The following is a 19,309-nucleotide window of genomic DNA, read 5'->3' as shown; positions in this document are numbered from 1 at the left end:
TCTTCGCATATAGCATTATATCATGTCTGCACTGGTTTGAAGGCTACAGGGAAACTTGAGCAATGTAGCAGGAGTGCAAGGCTGTTAATGTTAAGGGTTGGTGTGTATTCATTGATTTGGATTTTATTCTATTTTTTAATCCAATGTGTTATTTTTTTCATATTTGTTTGTCTATGCATATTGGTATTTGTTTCTATAAGGTTTTATCCTTAGTGACAAATTGTTTTTTTATGAGTGCTCCTTTTTAGGTATTTTGTTATGAGCGAAAGTTCATAAGAACTAAACATATAGTACACTTTAAAAAATTGAAAATTATTTTATTGGGCTAGATGATTTCTAATTTGAATCCCCAACTCTGTGTTCAGTGGCGGATGGTATATTTTTTAACTGGCGAGATGTAACTGTATGTACCTTTAATGTGTGAGTGACTGAGCACAACAACGGAGTCCAAACCAAACCACTGGTGTTCGGGGGGCTTCTCCCACTGAGAATATTTTTAAAATAATGTGTTAAAACGGGGCATTTTACAGCCCTTTCTGTGAATAATTGGATAAAAAGCCACACAGTTTGCAATCAATTTTGTATGCTAGAACATTAAAAACACAAAAGATGGAAGTTACCAACAGTGCCTAGGACCATTTCCCAATGCATTTTTATTACGCCTTTGCCCACAGCATATGCACGTATATACAATTTGTACTTGCTATCTGTGCCCATACATTTCAAATATGTTAATATTACCATATAAAAACTACCAGCCCCAAAAAATATCATGCCATAGAAAGAAAGTATCCCTTGCTGGCTAAACTGGCCTACATTAGATGTAGGCCAGTGACAACATTTGTCATGTTTCCTTTAGTCTTGATGCTCAGTTAAGATGCACAATACATACATCAAGGGTAAAGCAAAGTCAGGTGTATTTGTGGGTATACTGGCATACGTCCAATGTAGGACTGTCTAGCCAAGTAACAACCAGAGCTGTCAACTGACCCACCAGTCGTGTGTTTAACCTGAAAAAACAACAACTTTGAGGCCACACACGTCATCAAACCCGCAGACCAGAAGTGTTTAGCCTTGCTGTCACATCTCCAAAAGTGATTGGTGTGTCTGGTTTGAAACAACTATGCACTAATAAACACGTGTTTACAATTTGGTTAATTGTAGGTCCAGATAATTATGTTTGCCCCATCACTTCTTATATCAATTACTTCTGTTTACATTTGTCAAGAAAGTCACTGCTGTCAAACGCACATTCCTAGAGCAGATTTGACCAAGATCACAAGGCATTCCAGTTCAATCCCATCACTTCTAATGACCTATTAAAGGGTAATTCAAAAGTACAATGCGGTGCACACTTTAGTTTAGTGATGCAAATAACATGGCATGCTTGTCTTTCATACTAATCACATATCATGGGAGGAGTGACAAAACCTTGTTATTTGCGGATACTGTCAGTAGATATTCACACTTCAGCCTTGAGTTTTAGTTGTGCATTAATATGTATTAATTCAGGTGCAAAATGACACTTGAGGCACAATGTGCCAGGGTGGTGAAACAGAAAACAGCCTTGTTAGTTGCAGTGTGCTGGCAGGGAGTTGGTGCAAAATGACAGTTGAGGCACAATGTGCCAGGGTGGTGAAACAGAAAACAGCCGACACCCATTTCAACCGAAGTCTTTCTCATGGCAATTAGGTTCCAACCATCTGGTGTTACACGAACATCATCCGCAAATGAGCTACTAAGCCACGAGCCAGCTCCCTATCCAGGGTGCATCTGCCACATGCTCCAATGCAAGCCTCACGACAACCTAATTGCCTTGAGAAAGACTTTGGTTGAAACGTGTGTCAGCTGTTCCCTGTTTCACCACCCTGGCACATTGTGCCTCAAGTGTCATTTTGCACCTGAATTAATAAATATCAATGTGCAACTAAAACTCAAGACAGAAGTGTGAATATCTCCTGACAGTACTGGAGCACCAACTCCCTGCCAGCGCCCGCAACTAACAATGCTGTTTTCTGTTTCACCACCCTGGCACATTGTGCCTCAAGTGTCATTTTGCATCTGAATTAATAAATATCAATGCACAACTAAAATTCAAGACTGAAGTGTGAATATCTACTGACAGTACTGGAGCACCAACTCCCTGCCAGCGCCCGCAACTAACAAGGTTTTGTCACCCCACCCAGAACTTTTAAACCTCCTGGGAACCCCGGAGTTTGGCTCCCTGACAAAACCATGTGCTAGGCCGCAGGCCAAACACTGACCACAGCAACTAACTGGTTGTGCAGGGGACCAGCCTGTCCCAACACCAAACTCCTTACCCCTTGCAATCTAATCACATACCATGTCTAATTGTCAGCTCTATTGGGGCAAATACACATATCTATGCTATTAAGCACTACTACAAACATAAATAAAAGGGAGGTGTGCTTGTTTTAATTCTAATGAACTTGCCCTAAATCGCATAGGGTTCACAGTGCATTTTGTCCTTTTAGTGAGGTGGGCAGATATCTACAAACTATAAACCATTTTGGAGTGTGAGCGATTGGAGACAATGAATCAGTGATCCTCGATCCCACCTTGAAAAGGTGAAGGAAGAAGGCATCATTCTGCTTTGATGTCTGATTTCTAAGGCCTGAGTTCTGATCCGAATGGAGTGGGAGAGCAGGCTATTTACATTTAAACATCCATTAACATGGCAGAAGCAGCAAACATATAATTGCAGGGGACGAAATCCTGCCCATGCAATATAAATACCCCATTCCTATAATGATGAGCTTTCAAAACAATCATCAAGACACCATTCAAAAAATAAACCTAGGCTAGCACCACCCCTGCACCAGCTCAGGGAGAAGCCCATTCTAAAGAAAAGTTCCTGAAACCAGCACAGGATGCTTGTCTGTCCTAAGGACCAGGGCTGACCCAGGAAACTCCCAGATCTGCTTCACAAGACTTGGCATGAAACTTGCAGAAACGGCCATCCTCACATCCTGTTCAAAAGATGTCAACATTGTAATGTAAGTCTTGAAATGTACAGACATTTCTTTGTTAGGGTGAATATTGTGACTAGTAAAAACAGCAAAGTCCAACTTCCATTATTCATTCAAAAGGATTTCCTGCTGAATCACTATCACTTTCTAATTGTGAGCAATTTTAAATTTGAAACATAAATTTTGCATAAATGCAAAGAGCTTTATGGGAACAGGTTTGGCCATGACTCTAGACCACCAAGGAGAACTGGGAGCCCAGAGTATTATATTTTTGGGCAGCAGCGCCCTGTTTCATTGAAAAGATGCCTTGTCCAACAGAGCAGCTTTTCACTTAAATAGGATGCCACAACCATGCCAGCTCAGAGAACCCTTTCAAAGGCTGTCCCATGCTGGTGTGGCAGCAGACCCCTATTAAAGTGAAAATCCTGTGCTCCAGGACTGGCGCATGAAGCTTTTCACTTAAATCAGGCACCGCCACCACCACCAGCTTGGGGTAGCCTTTCAAAGGAATCACAGCATTTTAAGAATGCCCTTACATTTGAAACATGTATTCTGCTCAAACGCAAAGAGAATTTTGGGAACAAAAGAAATTCTAATGTTCCCAAAATCTATTTGCTTGTGTTCAAAATGACAGGTTTGGTCACAAAGTTGCCCCTGCCCTCCTCCTACCCTCAGAAGGGGGAGCAAGAGAATATGGGGGTCATTACAATGTTGGAGGTAAAAATTAGTTCTTACAGGCATGGTTCAAATACTGTGTCCGTGTAGGAAAGAGCCCGCTAACAGTGGGCTTTTATGAGTTCTCGTGCACGAGCGTAGTGGCATGCCGGTATCGACAGTACCAGCATGCCGCTAAAGTCCCAAAAATGCCCCTTAGCAGCATCATGGAAAGCGCAAACAGCACTACCGCCGCCGTCCTCCCCTAAATAACGTGACCAGCGTCAATGGATACAGCATTAGCGGGCACCGCTATTAGCGTCCTCCGCTATTAGTGGGGACCGCTAATAGCGGTGCCCGCTAATAAGCAGAACCGGAAATAGCGTCATGGCGCTGGAACAGGAAAGAGCACGGCGGCCATCTTGAAAAACACATTCGATTGCCATCTTCACTAAACAGGACCTGGAGCCCATTTCCAACTGCAGAAAAAAAACATCACCAACAGCATCTTGCCCAAGGCTGTCAAAAAAGGCGCATCCCGGCAGCTCAAAGAGCGCTTCACAGAGGACGAACTGACAATGCTCGCCGAGACACTGGCAGATAATGCTGAGGTTGTGTTTGCCAACAACCTCAAGAGAGAGGCACAGATTAAGAAAAAGGAAACCTGTCAACTTGTTGCCCAAAAAGGCAGTGCAGTAGGGAACACCCCCTGCACAGTCAAGGACGTGCGCAAAAGATGGGATGACCTGCGGCTGAGAGTCAGAAATATAATGTCGGCCATCCGCAGCCAGGGCCTGGCTACTGGTGGTGGTCCTAGCACCCCTATCAAGCTAAGCCGGTGGGAGGAAATCTGCGCCAGCACTATTGGCATCGAGACAATAGAAGGTGTGGGCGAGATGGAACATGGCGCCACCTCATCGGCGGATGGAGGTGAGTGTCCTAAGAAAACACTGTAATGCAAAGTATGATGATATTCCCCCAATTTATCCATCCCAAGAGGCAATGCATGGCCCATTACATACACATGGACACATCCCTGCCTAAATGCCGTCCTCAGCACTGACACATCCACATGCATGCAGCATGGCAATGCCATACCTGAGACACACCACACAAATATGAAAACGGCATTAGTTACACTGCACGCAGTCCACAACAGAAATGCATGTCACACAGCATACGCCAGCTCCAACATGTGTGACCCTGATGGATGCCTGCATGCTCCACCCATATCAAAAGGAGCGTGATTGTCAAAACTCCAATATCTAATCCCCTCTAATGTGTAGAACAGTTATAATACCAATGTAGGCATGATGCTTGTAGAACCATCACTGATGCTGTCCCTCTCTTGGTCCTCCACATGCTCTGATCCTGACAGCGAGGCCCGGCACTCAGCTGCACAGGCAACAACACCCCGGAAGAGGCCCAGTGGCAGGGAAGAAGGCAACAGGCCTTCAACATCGAAAGGGCCAGCCAAGCCAAGACAGGCACAGAAGGGGCAGACATCACAGGATACCACGACACTGGTGCCGCTAAGGGCCACTGCTACAGTCCCCACAACAACTGTGTCCCCTTCACAGGAGACAGTGGCCGATGGGGCCCTTTCAGCTGCGAGCAGCTCTGTTGGGGAGGAGGCAGCAACAGCACCCCAGACGGATGAGTATGCGCAGAGTCAGGGCAAGGTGTGTGTTCCTGTGGAGGATGACTCTTCGGACTTACCTGCCACACCCAGTCCCACACCATCACCCCAGATCACCCCATTGTACTCCAACATTGACACCACACTGGAGCAGTCTGAAGGGGAGCCAGGTCAAGGGAGCATGAGCCCCACAGCCCCACATGAGCCCCACAGAGGAGCCACAACAATCTGGGAATTTGATACATGCACCATAAACCTCCACTGGTGTCCGGGATGGGGGGCAGCACATGGAACATACCATGCAGTGCCAGGATGAGCTGATAGCCCTAGTCAGGCAGTTTGTTTCAGACGGTGCCCAGGCAAGGCAGGAAGGGCGGGACAACACTGCATCCCTGAGATAGACCATTGAGGCCAGCACGACGCGTATATGCGAGAAGGTGTCTGCTCTGAGGCAGGTCCTTGCCCGCATAGTGGATTCCTTGGAGGCCGAGCATCCGGCCCCCAGACTGGAGCAAGCGGACAACGCATCATCATCCAGCTCTACTCAAACCAGCCCCCTTCGCAGGTCAGCGCGTACCTTGCGTCGATCGGACATGCCGCCACCAGGTGTGGGAAGTGGACAAATGTAGATGGGCTGTAGACGCGGAAACCTGCAGCATTTGCTTGGACACCATGTGCAGGAGAGTTTTGGGGGGAGGAGGAGAGGGGAGAGGGTGTGTGGGGGAGTTTTGGGGGAGAGGGAGAGGTGAGGGTGTGTGGGGGAGTTTTGGGGGAGGGGGAGGAGGGAGAGGGTGTGTGAGGTGGAGGGTTTCAGCACTTTGTACTATTTAACAGTTTAATACACCCGTTGTGTAGCAGAAAAAATACTTTAGTGGACATTCCTTATTGATATGTGTCATTTATTGCTATACAGTGTATAGTGTACATGTACTCCCACACCCAGTGCCCTCTGTCACACTTTCATGTCACCCTCTGCACCCATGTGTCTTAGAAATATTGTCCAATTACAGACCGAAGCACAGCATGTCCCTCCTTGCATCAGCACCACAATGATGTGAGCCCACATCTTCTTCATCCCCTTCATCATCACCTGGTGGTTGCAGTTCAATGTCAGGGGGCAGGGGCACGTTCCATTGGATACACATGTTGTGCAGCATGACACATGCCATGATGATCTTGGCCACCTTCTCATGCCTGTAGAGAGGTGTCCCATCCGACAGGCTAAGCAGAGAAAACGTGCCTTCAACAGGCCAAAGGTCTGCTCGATGACCACACAGGTACAGGTATGGGAATGATTGTAGTCCTCCACGTGCCTGTTCTGTTGGTTTCAGGCAGGCATGAGGACCCACGGCTTCAAGGGATAGCCACTATCACCTGCATGGGAGCAAAATAAGGTATGTGTTAGTCGATTCATGATGGAAGGCTGTACTTATCACACATGCTGGCAGATATTTATTGGTCAAATGCACATGTCCCTGGTTGCATGCGCATATTTTTACTTCACTCAATGTATGCTGTGCCATGTCTTATGGTGTGGATTGCATCTTCAAGATGATACATGGTGTACAATGCCTTGATGTTGCTCATGCATTGTGGACACATACCACTGTGCTTGTGATATATATGTGATGTGTAGTGTTCTGTATGATTTTCTAACTGGCAATGTTGGCAGTAGTCTCTGCATTATTTGGCATTCAGCGCTGATTATTCCCATGGTGACATGCTGCACTACTGTGGTGGTGGCCCTGTGACAAGCAGTGGATTCCCTTGGTGGTTTTGTTTTGTGCACTCTCATGAATGCTTGTCCTGTGTATTGATTTGCTGCAGGCATGTACATTGTGAATACTCACAGCATATTGCTGATTGTGTTACGGAGGGTGAGGTCCCATGATGGGTGGTGCACATGTTGTGGGATGTGGGGTGGTTTTACGTTTGGCATGTTGTTATAGGTGTGCAGATTACTTCATTGCTATGGGAAATGGTTGTCATGTTCAGTTTAGAATGCTTTGGGGCACAATGTTTTGGGATCTGCACATTGTGCTGTCACCACAACAATGGCACCATGGTGGTGTGTGCATCTGCCCCCATTTCACTGCCATGTGCCTGTCATGCAACTGTTGCATGCGGGACACCCAATTCCACATGGGTGCAGTCAAGTGCACCAACACAATTTGGCATGCCTGCCAGTGCATGGAAGCCAACTTTAGTTTCAAAGATCTCCTGGGCAGTCCGTGGTAGGGATATGCACTCCCTTGTGTGCTTCAGCAGGGCATCCAGCACTTGGTTCAGCATGCAAGAAAATGAGGGTTGTGATATGCCATGCATGTGCCCCACTGCATGCTGGTAGGTGCCTGTCGCCAGGAAGTGGAGCACAGACACTACCTGCAGTAGAGGTGGGATGGCTGTGCATATTTCAATGAGGCTGACGATGTTGTCGTGTATCATGTCCACAATGGTGGTGATGGTGTCCCGGTCCAGACGGTAGAGGGTGTGGATCTGCTCAGGGGTTAGGTTGAATGGACTGGCTCTGATGCGAGGTATTGGGGGATGCCTGCGTGGTACCGCTGGCTGCACTGGTGGGGCTTGCTAGGCCTATCTCACCCTCCTTCTCCTCCCGCGTCTCCTCTGTGGTGCCTGTTGTTGTTGCTATTATAGCAATGTAAGCATGTCCTCCAGCCCCAGTATTGCTACTACAAGTGGAATCATTTTGGTGTGGTGAGGGGTGTGGTGTGTGGGTGTGCTCCTTTTGTGCTGGCCCAGACTCCATTGCCTCCACCTGTGCTGATTGTGTGCATATCTGGCAGTTGGGAACACTGGACATTGCTGTTTGTGGGTGGTTCGCGATGCTGGTATTGCCAGCATCCCGGTACGCCTCATTACCGCCTTCATGATGCCGGTATTTGCATGTCCGCCTGAGTTGTGAAGTCCTCCTGTTAGCGACACCCCGCTATTGCCGGGCCCAAGGGCCGCGTGCCTGCGCGCATGCCGGTACGGGGGAGCACGCTATCAGCGGTGGCGCTAATACCAGCTTGTTGAGTCAGAATAGCCCATAGAGGTATGGGGTGCCGGTAATCCCTTACCGGCATCGTTTTTCCATTACCTCCAACCTCGTAATGACCCCCTATATGTTTTTTGGCCTAGTTCATTGAGAAACTCCCTTCTCTAACAGTGAAGTGGGGAGCTTTTCATTTAAATAGGGTGCCGCCGGCATGCTTGCTTTCGGAAGCCTTTCAAAGGTTGCACCTATCTGGTGTGGCAGTGGACCCCCTATTAAAGTGAAAAGCTTCTGGTCCAGCACTGGAGCAGGGAAGTTTTCACTTAAATAGCGCGCTGAAACAATTCCAGAACGGGGGAGCCTTTCAAAGGCTTTCCTTTGCTGGCATGGCAGCGGTGCCCTATTAAAATGAAAAGCTTCCCGCTCCCAAGCTGGAGTGCCCATACCAGCACGAGAGCGGGTCATTTTTCATGAAAAAGGGTGCCTCCACCATGCCAGCTCGGGGAAGCCCTTGAAAGCCCCCCTCCCCTGAGATGGCATGGCAGCTGTGCCCTTTGTAATAGAGCTACCCCACAATGCTGGTGCAGCAGTAGCACCCAAAGTAAGTCAAAAGCTCCTCCCAAAGGGCGGGGACCTTTTCACCTATGTAGGGCACCACCGGAGCACCAGTTTGGGTGAGCCTTTTATTTTACATAGGGCTCCACGGCCACTGCCGTGCCAGCACAACTGAGTTTTTTAAAGGCTCCTCAATGCCCTAGTGCGCCCCATCTCCATACCCAGCCTTGAATGTAGATCAGTCTAACCAAATCGTGTTTTCTTTACCCTTGATGAACAGTAACTGGGTAAAGCAAAGATAAGTGTTATTACATGCACTGACTGGCCTATGTAGGCCAATGGTTGCTTTACCATGGATGCACAGAAGGGTGTCCATCCAGGCTAAAGCAAAAGGAATGCCATGTTCAAAGCAGCCCCCACGCCTAAATGTAGGGGCCTGCTCTCTATTTAGGGATGACGTCTGACACTCACACACACCTAACACACAGCAACACTTTGACCTGCACGTTAGCACACCATTCACACACAACAAATACTAAAATACATACATACAAGCATACAATCCATACATGCATGCATTGATACACATTAAAATAAATAAGAAAATATACTTACCTTGCCTACATGCATCCACACGTGCCTGCACAGCCATGGGGAGGACTGGATGTCCATCCCCTCCTCTGGGGACATAGGCACCCTGCCTGAAAGGATAGGATGGCTCTCCTCTCAATCAGCCTACTCACGTTGAAGGTCTCTGCAACATGAACAAGTTGATTGACAGGAGAGACTCTTCTCCTGTCAGGCAGCATTTATTTATTTATTTATCAGGATTTTTAAAGCGTGCATCAGCCTCGAGGCACCGTGGCGCTGTTACAGCATGTATGTTACAAATAGCAGTAGAAAATATCATAGCTGGTTACAGTGGATTAAAGTAGCAGTTACATACGTGAGTAATAATTGTAGGTACAGAACAGCAAAAAAACAGCAAAATATGCATACTTGGTTACATTTGTCATAGGGCATAAGGTGGGTCACTTGAATAGTGTGGCCTTAAGGACTATGCGGAATATGGAGAGGGAAGTTTCAGCACGGAGAGCAGTGGGGAGGGCATTCCAGAGTTTGGGACTTGATAAGGGAAGCCTATACCTCCAGCTTTAGCTCCTTTGAATGAAGGTATGTGTAGTAGGGTGGTGTGGTGTGTCCTCCTGGGGCGTGTGGAGGTGTCACGGTTAACAGTTTCGGAAAGATACGATGGGGCAGTGAGCCTAAGGCATTTGTGGGTTAAGGTCAGTGTCTTAAAAGTTATTCGATCCTTAACTGGAAGCCAGTGAGCATCTCTCCTAGCTTGGGTAATGTGATCTCTCTTAGGGATATTGAGGGCTGCTCTGAGCGCGTTGTTCTGTACTGTCTGAAGCCGGTTCAGGTTTTATTCAGAGGTGCCTACTATGAGGGAATTACAATAGTCCAGCTTGGCTCCTATGGTAGCTCTAGCAACGGAGAGGCAGTGATCACAGGAACCTGTGAGGGGGAGGAGGACTTGACTCTCATCAGCATAATTTGTATAGGCTATGCCGAGGGAGTCAAGTTTGTCAAAAAGGGGCTTGGTGAACATATTTTAGAGTGTGGGGGCAGTGCAGGAACCCTGTGGTACACCATTGTGGATGGTGGTGGGGGTGCCGTTAGCTATGTCTGAGAAGACTTTCATAACTCTGCCTTCTAAGAAAGAGGAGATCCAGGAGGTGGAATGGTTAGAGAAGTGGGCCGCGCTAGTGAGGTTGAAGGTGAAAGTTTTGTGATCTATGAGGTCGAATGCGGCAGATAGGTCTAGTAGTAGGAGGAGGGCTGGTTTTCCAGTGTCCATTGTTTTGGTGATTTGGTTCTTTAAGTCCAGGAGGTCAGATTCCATGCCATGGCCTTTGTGGAACCCTTATTGCCTTTTCCTAAGATTGAATGGGTTTCAAGGAAGTGCTGGATTTGGTTGTGGGCGGCCTTGCCCAGGATTTTGAGGAGGAAAGGGATGGTTGTTATATGACGGTAGTTACTAGGGGATGATGGGTTTAGGGATGGTTTCTTGGGAAGGGGACATACCCAGGCTTCTTTGAGGTTAGCAAGGACGAGGCCTGAGGAGAATGATGCATTGATGAATGCTGTGATCAGTGGGACCAATGAGACAGCGCTGTCTTTAATGATGTTGGGTGGGCAGATGTCACCTTTGCATATGGAGTGTGATGTGTTGCAAGAGTGTAGTGACTTCGGATTCTGAGACATTTCTGAATGTAAAGAGAGGAGGGGTGGGCTTCTGTGTAGTAATAGGAGGGAGGTCGGCCGTGTCTGGGTTGGATAAGAGAAGAGAATGTTGGGTTCGTATTTTGTTTTGGAGGAGTGAGATTTTATTAAGAAGTGCTTCTTGTATACTGTTACACCAGGCTTGGTCTTTGGTTATTTCATTGGGGCTAGCAGGAGGAGAGATGAGATCTTTGAAGATGGTTGATGGCTGTAGTAAGGGTGCAAGAGTAGATGTCTGCCAAGACCTTTGGGTCATTGGAAAATGGTGGTTTATGATGTGACAATGAGGTCATTGATTTTGAGGGCATGGGCTGGGAGGGATCGGGCATTAATGAGTGCACATTTGAGTGCCTCAGATGCTTTGATAATCTTAGAAGAAGATGAAAGGGTGTGGGTAGTGTTGTGGCCTGAGGTGGGTGTGGGTGTAGTCATGTTTTTGTAGTGCTGGTTTAAGGGATTTCAGTATATGAGAGCCTGAGCGTTGGGGGGGGGGGGGGTTCTGGGAAGAGGTTGCTGAGTTACATTGGGTGTGTTTGGTAAGAGCCTGGTAGGAGGCTTTAGTGCACTGGTTTAGTGATAGGTTTCTGTGGAAGGTTGATTTAGATAGGCTGAGGATGGATGGCTGGAAGGTGCGTGTTCTTAATCTTAAATTCCTGATGTCTGTGTGAGATGTGTGGGTTTCAGTGAGTGGAATATATGATGGAGTGGAGTTGGTATGATTTTTTGGTGAGTTAGAGATCTGTGAGAGAGGTGGTGTGGGTTGTGTGGATAACATGGTTGAGGATGAGTACAGGAGAGTTACTATTGTGAACGCTAGTGTAGTGAGTAGTAAAGGGGCAGGGAGGATGAGAGGTGTGTGTTGGCATGTGAGCCTGTGGAGTGTTTTGTGTGAGGTGGTTGGATACATTGGGTTAGGCTGTTTGATGGTTTGATATATTTAACAGGCAGTGGTATAGCAGCTAGATGCAACTATCAGGTAGAGGGCAGATGCAGAATGCAGTACACAAATTGGCAGGCAAAGTTATAGTGGCAAGATGCAACTATCAGCTAGTGGACAGATGCAGACTGCAGTACACAAATTGGCAGGCCATTTTATAGCGGCTAGATGCAACTATCAGCTAGAGGGCAGATGCAGAATGCAGTACACAAGTTGGCAGGAAATGTTATAGCGGCTACATGCAACTATCAGCTAGAGGGCAGATGCAGAATGCAGTACACAAATTGGCAGGCAATGTTATAGCAGCTAGGTGCAACTATCAGCTAGAGGGCAGATGTAGAATGCAGTACAAAAATTGGCTGGCAATGTTATAGCGGCTAGATGCAGCTAATAGTTAACAGGCAGCGCAAGGCAGGGTTCAGCAGACAGTACTCTGATGTTGTTTACTTTCCTGGGCAGCGGCAGCATGGAGTGAGGGCTTGTGTTAGCACTACAGTGAGCGAGATACTGCGAGTGGACCATGGTTAGCAGAGGTGGATGCCGTCCGTGTAGGAAATCCAGGGTAGGAATACGGAGTAGTCTACTCACTCTGGGAGTGTGAATTGCATGGCGTACCTTCGAATATTACCATCGGTAGTGATTAGGGGCTTTCGTGGAGATTCTTGCTTGCTTGAGTAATCTTGCACCCTGGTCATGGTGGAGTATGAGAGGCAGACAGGCGCAGACAGGAAGTCGCCCTTATGGTGGCCAGCCCTTAGGGATGTGCCGGCTCTCACCTTATGGTGGCGAGTCGTTGTGAAAAAAGCGCGGAGCAGCCTATCCTGGCTGTGTGTGATGATTGCTTATCAACCACAATGCTAAAAGCGGGCCACCATTTTGGGTCAGGCCCTCGTGGCTGGTGAGTGTGCTCCAGCTGTTGTGCGAGGAGCTACAGGGTATACAACTGCAAACTATTGTGCGCGGGGTACAGTGGCTGGCATGCTTACCAGCACAGGATGGTGGCCTGCAGCTGTCGTTACTGTCGATGTCTACGCTAATGGCGTAATAAGGTGATCCGGCTAGACCAGTCTTCTGACTCCCCGCTATCCTACTTACCCAAAGGCTCTGCACAAATTAAAAATTAAAAAAAATAACGTGGCGGGGACGCACCTATGTAGAGAGCCAGATGGCACAGTCTTCTGTGAAAATTGAGGACACAGGGAACTATGTTGCCTGTCAATCAGGTGAGATGGCGGCCTGCGGCTCAGGTGGGGGCTGGCCCCCCATAGTGGCTGGCCACCATTGCCTTTGCTGCAACCAGCAAGGACTGATATTTTAATAAAATTACCAAATATTCTGTTGGAGAGCTTCCAGTTTGGAAATTAATTAACATGAGGGCACAATATTCCAAAACTGGGGGCATGTTCATTTTAAATTGAAAATGTGAACACTATCAGCTAGAACTTTCTTTAACTTTTTGCTTTGATTTACTCTTTTTAATAAAACAATTTCTTTCCAGTTGGGATTCACAGGTGCCAGGATTCACCTTCTCGGATATGTTCATACAGATCTCAACCCGTTTACCCTCAAACTATGTATACGGATTCGGAGAAACTGAACACAAAACCTTTCGTCATGATTTGAATTGGAATACCTGGGGAATGTTTGCAAAGGACGTGCCCCCTGGTGTAAGTATTTGCCAATAATATACAGACCAAATATAACAAAATGCAACTTATTTAATTTCATATTTTGTAATGCCTATTATAAATGTAGAATCCTATTAATTTTAGGAGCATGTGTGTAATGTATTCACAGACAAATATATTAGGCCAATGCTGAATGAATAATTGTGCCCTAGATGGCCTTCTCAATGAACATGTGGACACAAAATATGTATTTATAGCTATTGACTATAATCAATAATTATTTGTGATGTCATCTTTGATGTCCAGGGTGTTAGTCTTAGCAGTGTATGGTGGTGGCCTGAGTTATGGTTGTTTAGCTTACCATAACTGGTGAATTTCTGAGGTTTTTCGGTTTTGCTTGTAACCACAATGTCCCTTTAACAACGTTTTTTCATTGAGTTTCATATGTTTTTATTAGTGCAACTTAACCATAATGTCCCTTTAACAACAATTTTTCATAACGTCCATTTAACAAAGTTTTTTCATTGAATTTGATGTTTTTATTAGTGCAACTTAACCATAATTTCCCTTCAACAAAGTTTGTTCAATGAATATATATATATATATATATATATATATATATACATATATATATATATATATATATATACATATATATATATATATATATATATATATATATATATATATATGTATATATATATATATATATATATTCAGTAAAAAAATTGTTAAAGGGACGTTATGGTTCCAAGTAAAGCCGAAAAAAAACTGAAATTCGCCAGTTATGGCAAGCTAAGCAACCATAACTCGCGCCACCACTGTGCACTGCTAAGACTAGCACCCAGGACATCAAAGATGACATCACAAATGTCATTGATGACATCACTGATGACATCACATGCCTGGCTCATTCATTTTTCCTTTACTGATATATCTAGTCCAGTAACAGGAACTAAAAAATCACTATACTATAGTACAAAGTACTATATTTGTAGACTTATACTTCAAATATGTTCTTACAGTAATTCACTTAAGGTCCACTCAAAGCATATGAAATATATACAAAGGGGAAAACACAGCCTTGGAAGACAGCAATGCTTTCTATGTATGAAGATGATTAGTAAGGTTATCAACACTGTCTTATAGTTCTGTTGTTTTTTATTTCTGTACTTTTCCTGGATATGCTCATATTTCTACACGTTGCACTTACACTACATTCTTTAGGGTCTAGTCACAATATGTGATAGTTATACATAGGGAAGTAGTAGCTTTGAAGCAGAGCAATGTTTTCTGTGCATGAAGATGATAAGTTAGGTTATGAAGATTGTCGGGCAATACTGCTGTTTTTTTGTTTACTTCACGTTCCCTGTATATGCTCTATTTGTATGTGTTGTTGTGTGTTTGTGTTTTGTGTGCAGTAATGCAATAATGTAGTAAGGGGGTTTGATTAGGTACTTATTAAATGTGTCACAGTATGCAAGACTGTAATAAGAAAGCATTTATAATGTTAGTATTTAACATGGCAAGATTATTAGTATTGCAGCTTCATCATGTCTGCTGCACACTATGCCTATGTTAGTACATGTGTACCTTAGTATATTGGAAAAAACTTCATAATACAATGCTATTTGGATTAATGCATTACTTAATGCACTACATACCTCATGATATTTATTCCAATGATCCTTGACACTTTTTTATTAACATTACAATAAGAATCTCTTGTACAGAGTTTTCATGAAAGTTAAATGCACATGTTATGTCATCAATGACATGTGTGATGTCATCTTTGAAGTCCTGGGTGTTGGTCTTAGCAGTGCACGGTGGTGGTGTGAGTTATGGTTGCTCAGATTACCATAACTGGCGAATTTCAACAAAGTTATTTTACTGAATTTCATAGGTTTTTAGTAGTACAACTTAAACATAACCTCCCTTTATCAACGTTTTTTTTAATGAATATACATTTTCATAGTGTGAATTTGATTGATGTTTACTAGGATTCCCTTACTTTATATACATGTAATATAGAACAAACTGAACCGCCTGCTAATGATTTTGATGTCCGTGGACTGTGCGTATGTCCGCGAATGGACGCAGACAGCATCAACACTACCCTAACACTCAGGGGGTATCTTAAATTGTTCGATCATGCCATATAAACACTGCAAAAATTCAAAAAGCAGCACATAAACACATTATATGTAATAATAAATAAGAAGTGGAACCTATATATCTAACACATCAACCATCCATTTAAATACCATATGTACTAAAATGGAATATACCAAAACAAAAAAGATATGCCTCCAACATAATTACCTCACAGAAACTGCACAGCTAGGATCAACAGTAGACCTACACAACAGTAAGAATACAACTTACCAGAAACTAGTAAGTAAACTTCATTTTTCTTATATATTTCTAAACTTTTTGTATTAGGTACACTAAAATTAATGTAGTTTTGTTTTTTACACAGAAATGTCCAGTACTTTGGAATGACTTGAGGGAAATTTCCCACGTAAGGAAATGTCTTAAGACAGTAATACCAATGGTAGACACTTCTCTTTATAAGCAAATTAAAAATCATTACTTTATGTGCACTTAACATATATATATATATATTTTTTTAACAGACCATACAAACATTGAAAATAATACACCAAAAGACACATTGGAAAACACTCTGCAGCGCATGGAACAAAAAATGGACATGCTCATGGAAAATTTCAATCTTTTGAAACATTTTGTGGAGGACCACATAAAAGAAAAAAAAATAATACCCTTGTCCCACATGTACATGTTCCCATTCTCCATGTCCCAGTCAACTAGCCCCAAACCCTCTACACGAAGAAAAACGTTTTGATGAGACTTCAATCCCTTCATCTCCTCCCATCCATCCTTTCCAAACCCCTAATTCCCCTCTATTTGTATCAGTTTCTGCTTCCCCCTCTCTTTCATAAATTGTGTATCTGTATACAATAAAAAAAAATATTATGTGTCTTTTAATTCAATCCTTTGTGTCTTCTTTTTTTTAAAAGTCAGTTGGGGTGTCCGCGGACAGTGTACCTGTCCGGAATGTCTGTAATTAGCAAAATGCGGGTGTCCTAAGGACACTATAACTGTCCGTACCCTTCGAAACCAAGGTGGAACTGTTCTTAGAACACACCCGGTGTCCGGGATGTCCGTAAATGAACAAAATGGGGGCATCCTAAGGACAGTATACCTGTCCACACCATCCGCAGGCAAGTTGAAACTGTCCTAAGAACACGTGTGGTGTCTGGGATGTCCGTAGTTAAACAAAATGGAGGTGTCCTAAGGACACCACACCTGTCCGTACAGTCTGCAGAACATCTACGCACATGCGCACCACACCCGTAAGTCCTGCGAACATCACACCTGTCCGTAACTGTCCATCTCACTTGTGTTGCACTTTTAATTTGTTTGAGGAACCGAACACTGTCTGTAGAACACCCGTGCACATGTGCACGAACGTTCCTATGCATTTGGTGTCCTGCGGACACCCGTTCCCTTCGTGGACGTGTTCCCGATGTCATCATGTGACCGCACCCACTCTGAGCGTGTGTCCTAATTTGCGGACACTGTCCGGTTCCCCAACATTTTAAAATAACTTTTTCAGACAATCCAAATTATTTCACAGTAAACATTCACCATTGCACATGTCCCAGACAATGACCCTGGCTTTCCACATAATTTTCGGAACTTTTTGAACCTTTTTGGGGTGTTCGATCTGTCCGCGAAGCACACCCCTCCACCCATATAATAGGCCACACCCCAGAGCTGATGTTCATTTTACTTCTGGCTATTGCAGATTGACTTTTGCTGCCTTTGCTGCTCTTGCTGAGATTATCTCATCAACCCTGATGGCATCCATGGCTGCTGTTGTTACATCTGCCTCAGCACCACCCCCAAACCCTCTACCACCACCACCTCCTCAAGGACCTGCAGAGGGGAACAGGCGTGAGGATGTAGAGAACGAGCATGAAGAGGATGAAGAGTATGAGTTAGAGGAACTCCCTACTTCCAGCACAGCCGGGAGTCTTGGATGTGACTGTTGTTTACCATTCATGGTAACGTACCAAAAGCATGTGCGAACAAGGTCATCTGCAAACAGTGCAAAATGGTGCTGAGTCGTGGGAGACGTGGTTCGTACAGCTTTGGTAGGACATCCATGAAGTGACACCTAACGTTGTTCCACATTGGGGCCATTTGCAAGGTTGTACATTGTGATCAACGTAGTAGGTTGAGTTCCTCTACCACATCCTCTGTTTCTGCTCTTCTCACCACAAGAAACACTCCTGTGGGAGAGTGCATCCCTTCAGCTGCCTCACACGCCATTCACGATGCTGTTGACCCTTACCTTTCGAGGGTCACAATATTGTGTATGTAATGCGACGCAGTACTCTGCCGGGGGGAGAGTCTTCGAAGAGTTTTTGAGACTACAGTCACCGAGCATTAGAAGACCTGATACCTACCTAAGAAAGGCCCACCCTACATCTTCCTCTCTCCACCTGCCCTTTCTTATCCCCATGGTTGGTGTCCCTTCATTACCCTCCTTTCCCCTCCTCTGCTAGTGTGTTGTGTGTAAAAAAACAAAAAAAATATAAAAGAACAAAAAAAAGGCTCTTTTCAGAGCCGCCTTTCACAGTTTAAAAATAGAAGTGGCAAGTAAACAGTGCAGGGCCATGTGCATTGTTTGGAAGTCCGCGGACAGTCCTAGGACATATACAGTTTTAGGGTGCTGCCCTAGCAAAACCAATGCACTTTTCTCTGGGAGGAAGTGGTGGCTCTGAAAAGAGCCTTTTGGTGGTGGTTTTGTGTGTTTCAAAAACTTTAAATCGTCAACATCTACTGCAAAATAGATGATTGTAATTTGAAAAAAGGTCGCAAAGCATTTTGTACATTTCTCAGAAAAATCAGTTTGCCAGCATAAGTAAAATGGACTCCATCTCTGCAAAAAATGTATTTGCTACGAAACATAATATTTTCATTGTGAAAAGAGGACATGACAACATCTCTTACAAAGGCACAAACGACCTTATTGACATCGTGCCTCGCTTTCTCCATTTGTGGACCAAATGAAGAAGAACGCAGCCACATTTGTCTTTTCGCAATACGAGAAAAAATTATTTGGGAATTTGGAAACATGTCCATGACCTTCCCAAGTCCTCCTTTCATTGCAAATTGCAAAGAAATTCCAGACACATGTCCTAAACTGTTCCCTCCATAATTAATTATAATTATGTCTGGATGATACTCTGTCTCTAAAGTAGCACAGAGAGGTGCTAAGTCCAGCCACTTCATTCCACACACTCCATGCCAGTACACTTCCACAAGAGGGAATCCAAGATCTGCAGCTACTCCACAGCGTATGCAATGCACCTCCAACCAATGTATCCATGAGTCGCCCAAAATCCAGATAATCTGTTTTCAGAAACACACAGCCATAGCTATCTGTTCTTCTCTCAGGAAAAAAACGTTCTGACAAACTCTCTCCTTACACAACACACCCAGTAAACTTTACTGACCAATCCCTAGCTCTGCTCATTCTCATTTGCATGCCTCTCCACCCCAAAACCCCTGTATGTAATACGCAGTGTCCGT

The 19,309-nt window shown here is 44.8% G+C and overlaps 1 protein-coding gene across 1 annotated transcript in view; it reads left to right on the top strand.

Moving 5' to 3' along the window:
* The window catches only part of SI (sucrase-isomaltase), a 1,019,699-nt gene that overhangs the window by 356,759 nt on the left and 643,631 nt on the right, over positions 1-19,309 (top strand). Inside the window, exon 27 of the mRNA XM_069618482.1 lies at positions 13,555-13,723. Within this exon, the coding sequence (XP_069474583.1) occupies positions 13,555-13,723 (169 nt within the window). The remainder of the gene's footprint in view (positions 1-13,554; positions 13,724-19,309) is intronic.

This window comes from Ambystoma mexicanum, chromosome 10 (assembly GCF_040938575.1).
Source record: "Ambystoma mexicanum isolate Mex_15411 chromosome 10, UKY_AmexF1_1, whole genome shotgun sequence".
NCBI classification, from domain to species: Eukaryota; Metazoa; Chordata; class Amphibia; order Caudata; family Ambystomatidae; genus Ambystoma; species Ambystoma mexicanum.
This window is presented reverse-complemented; position numbering and strand designations above follow the sequence as displayed.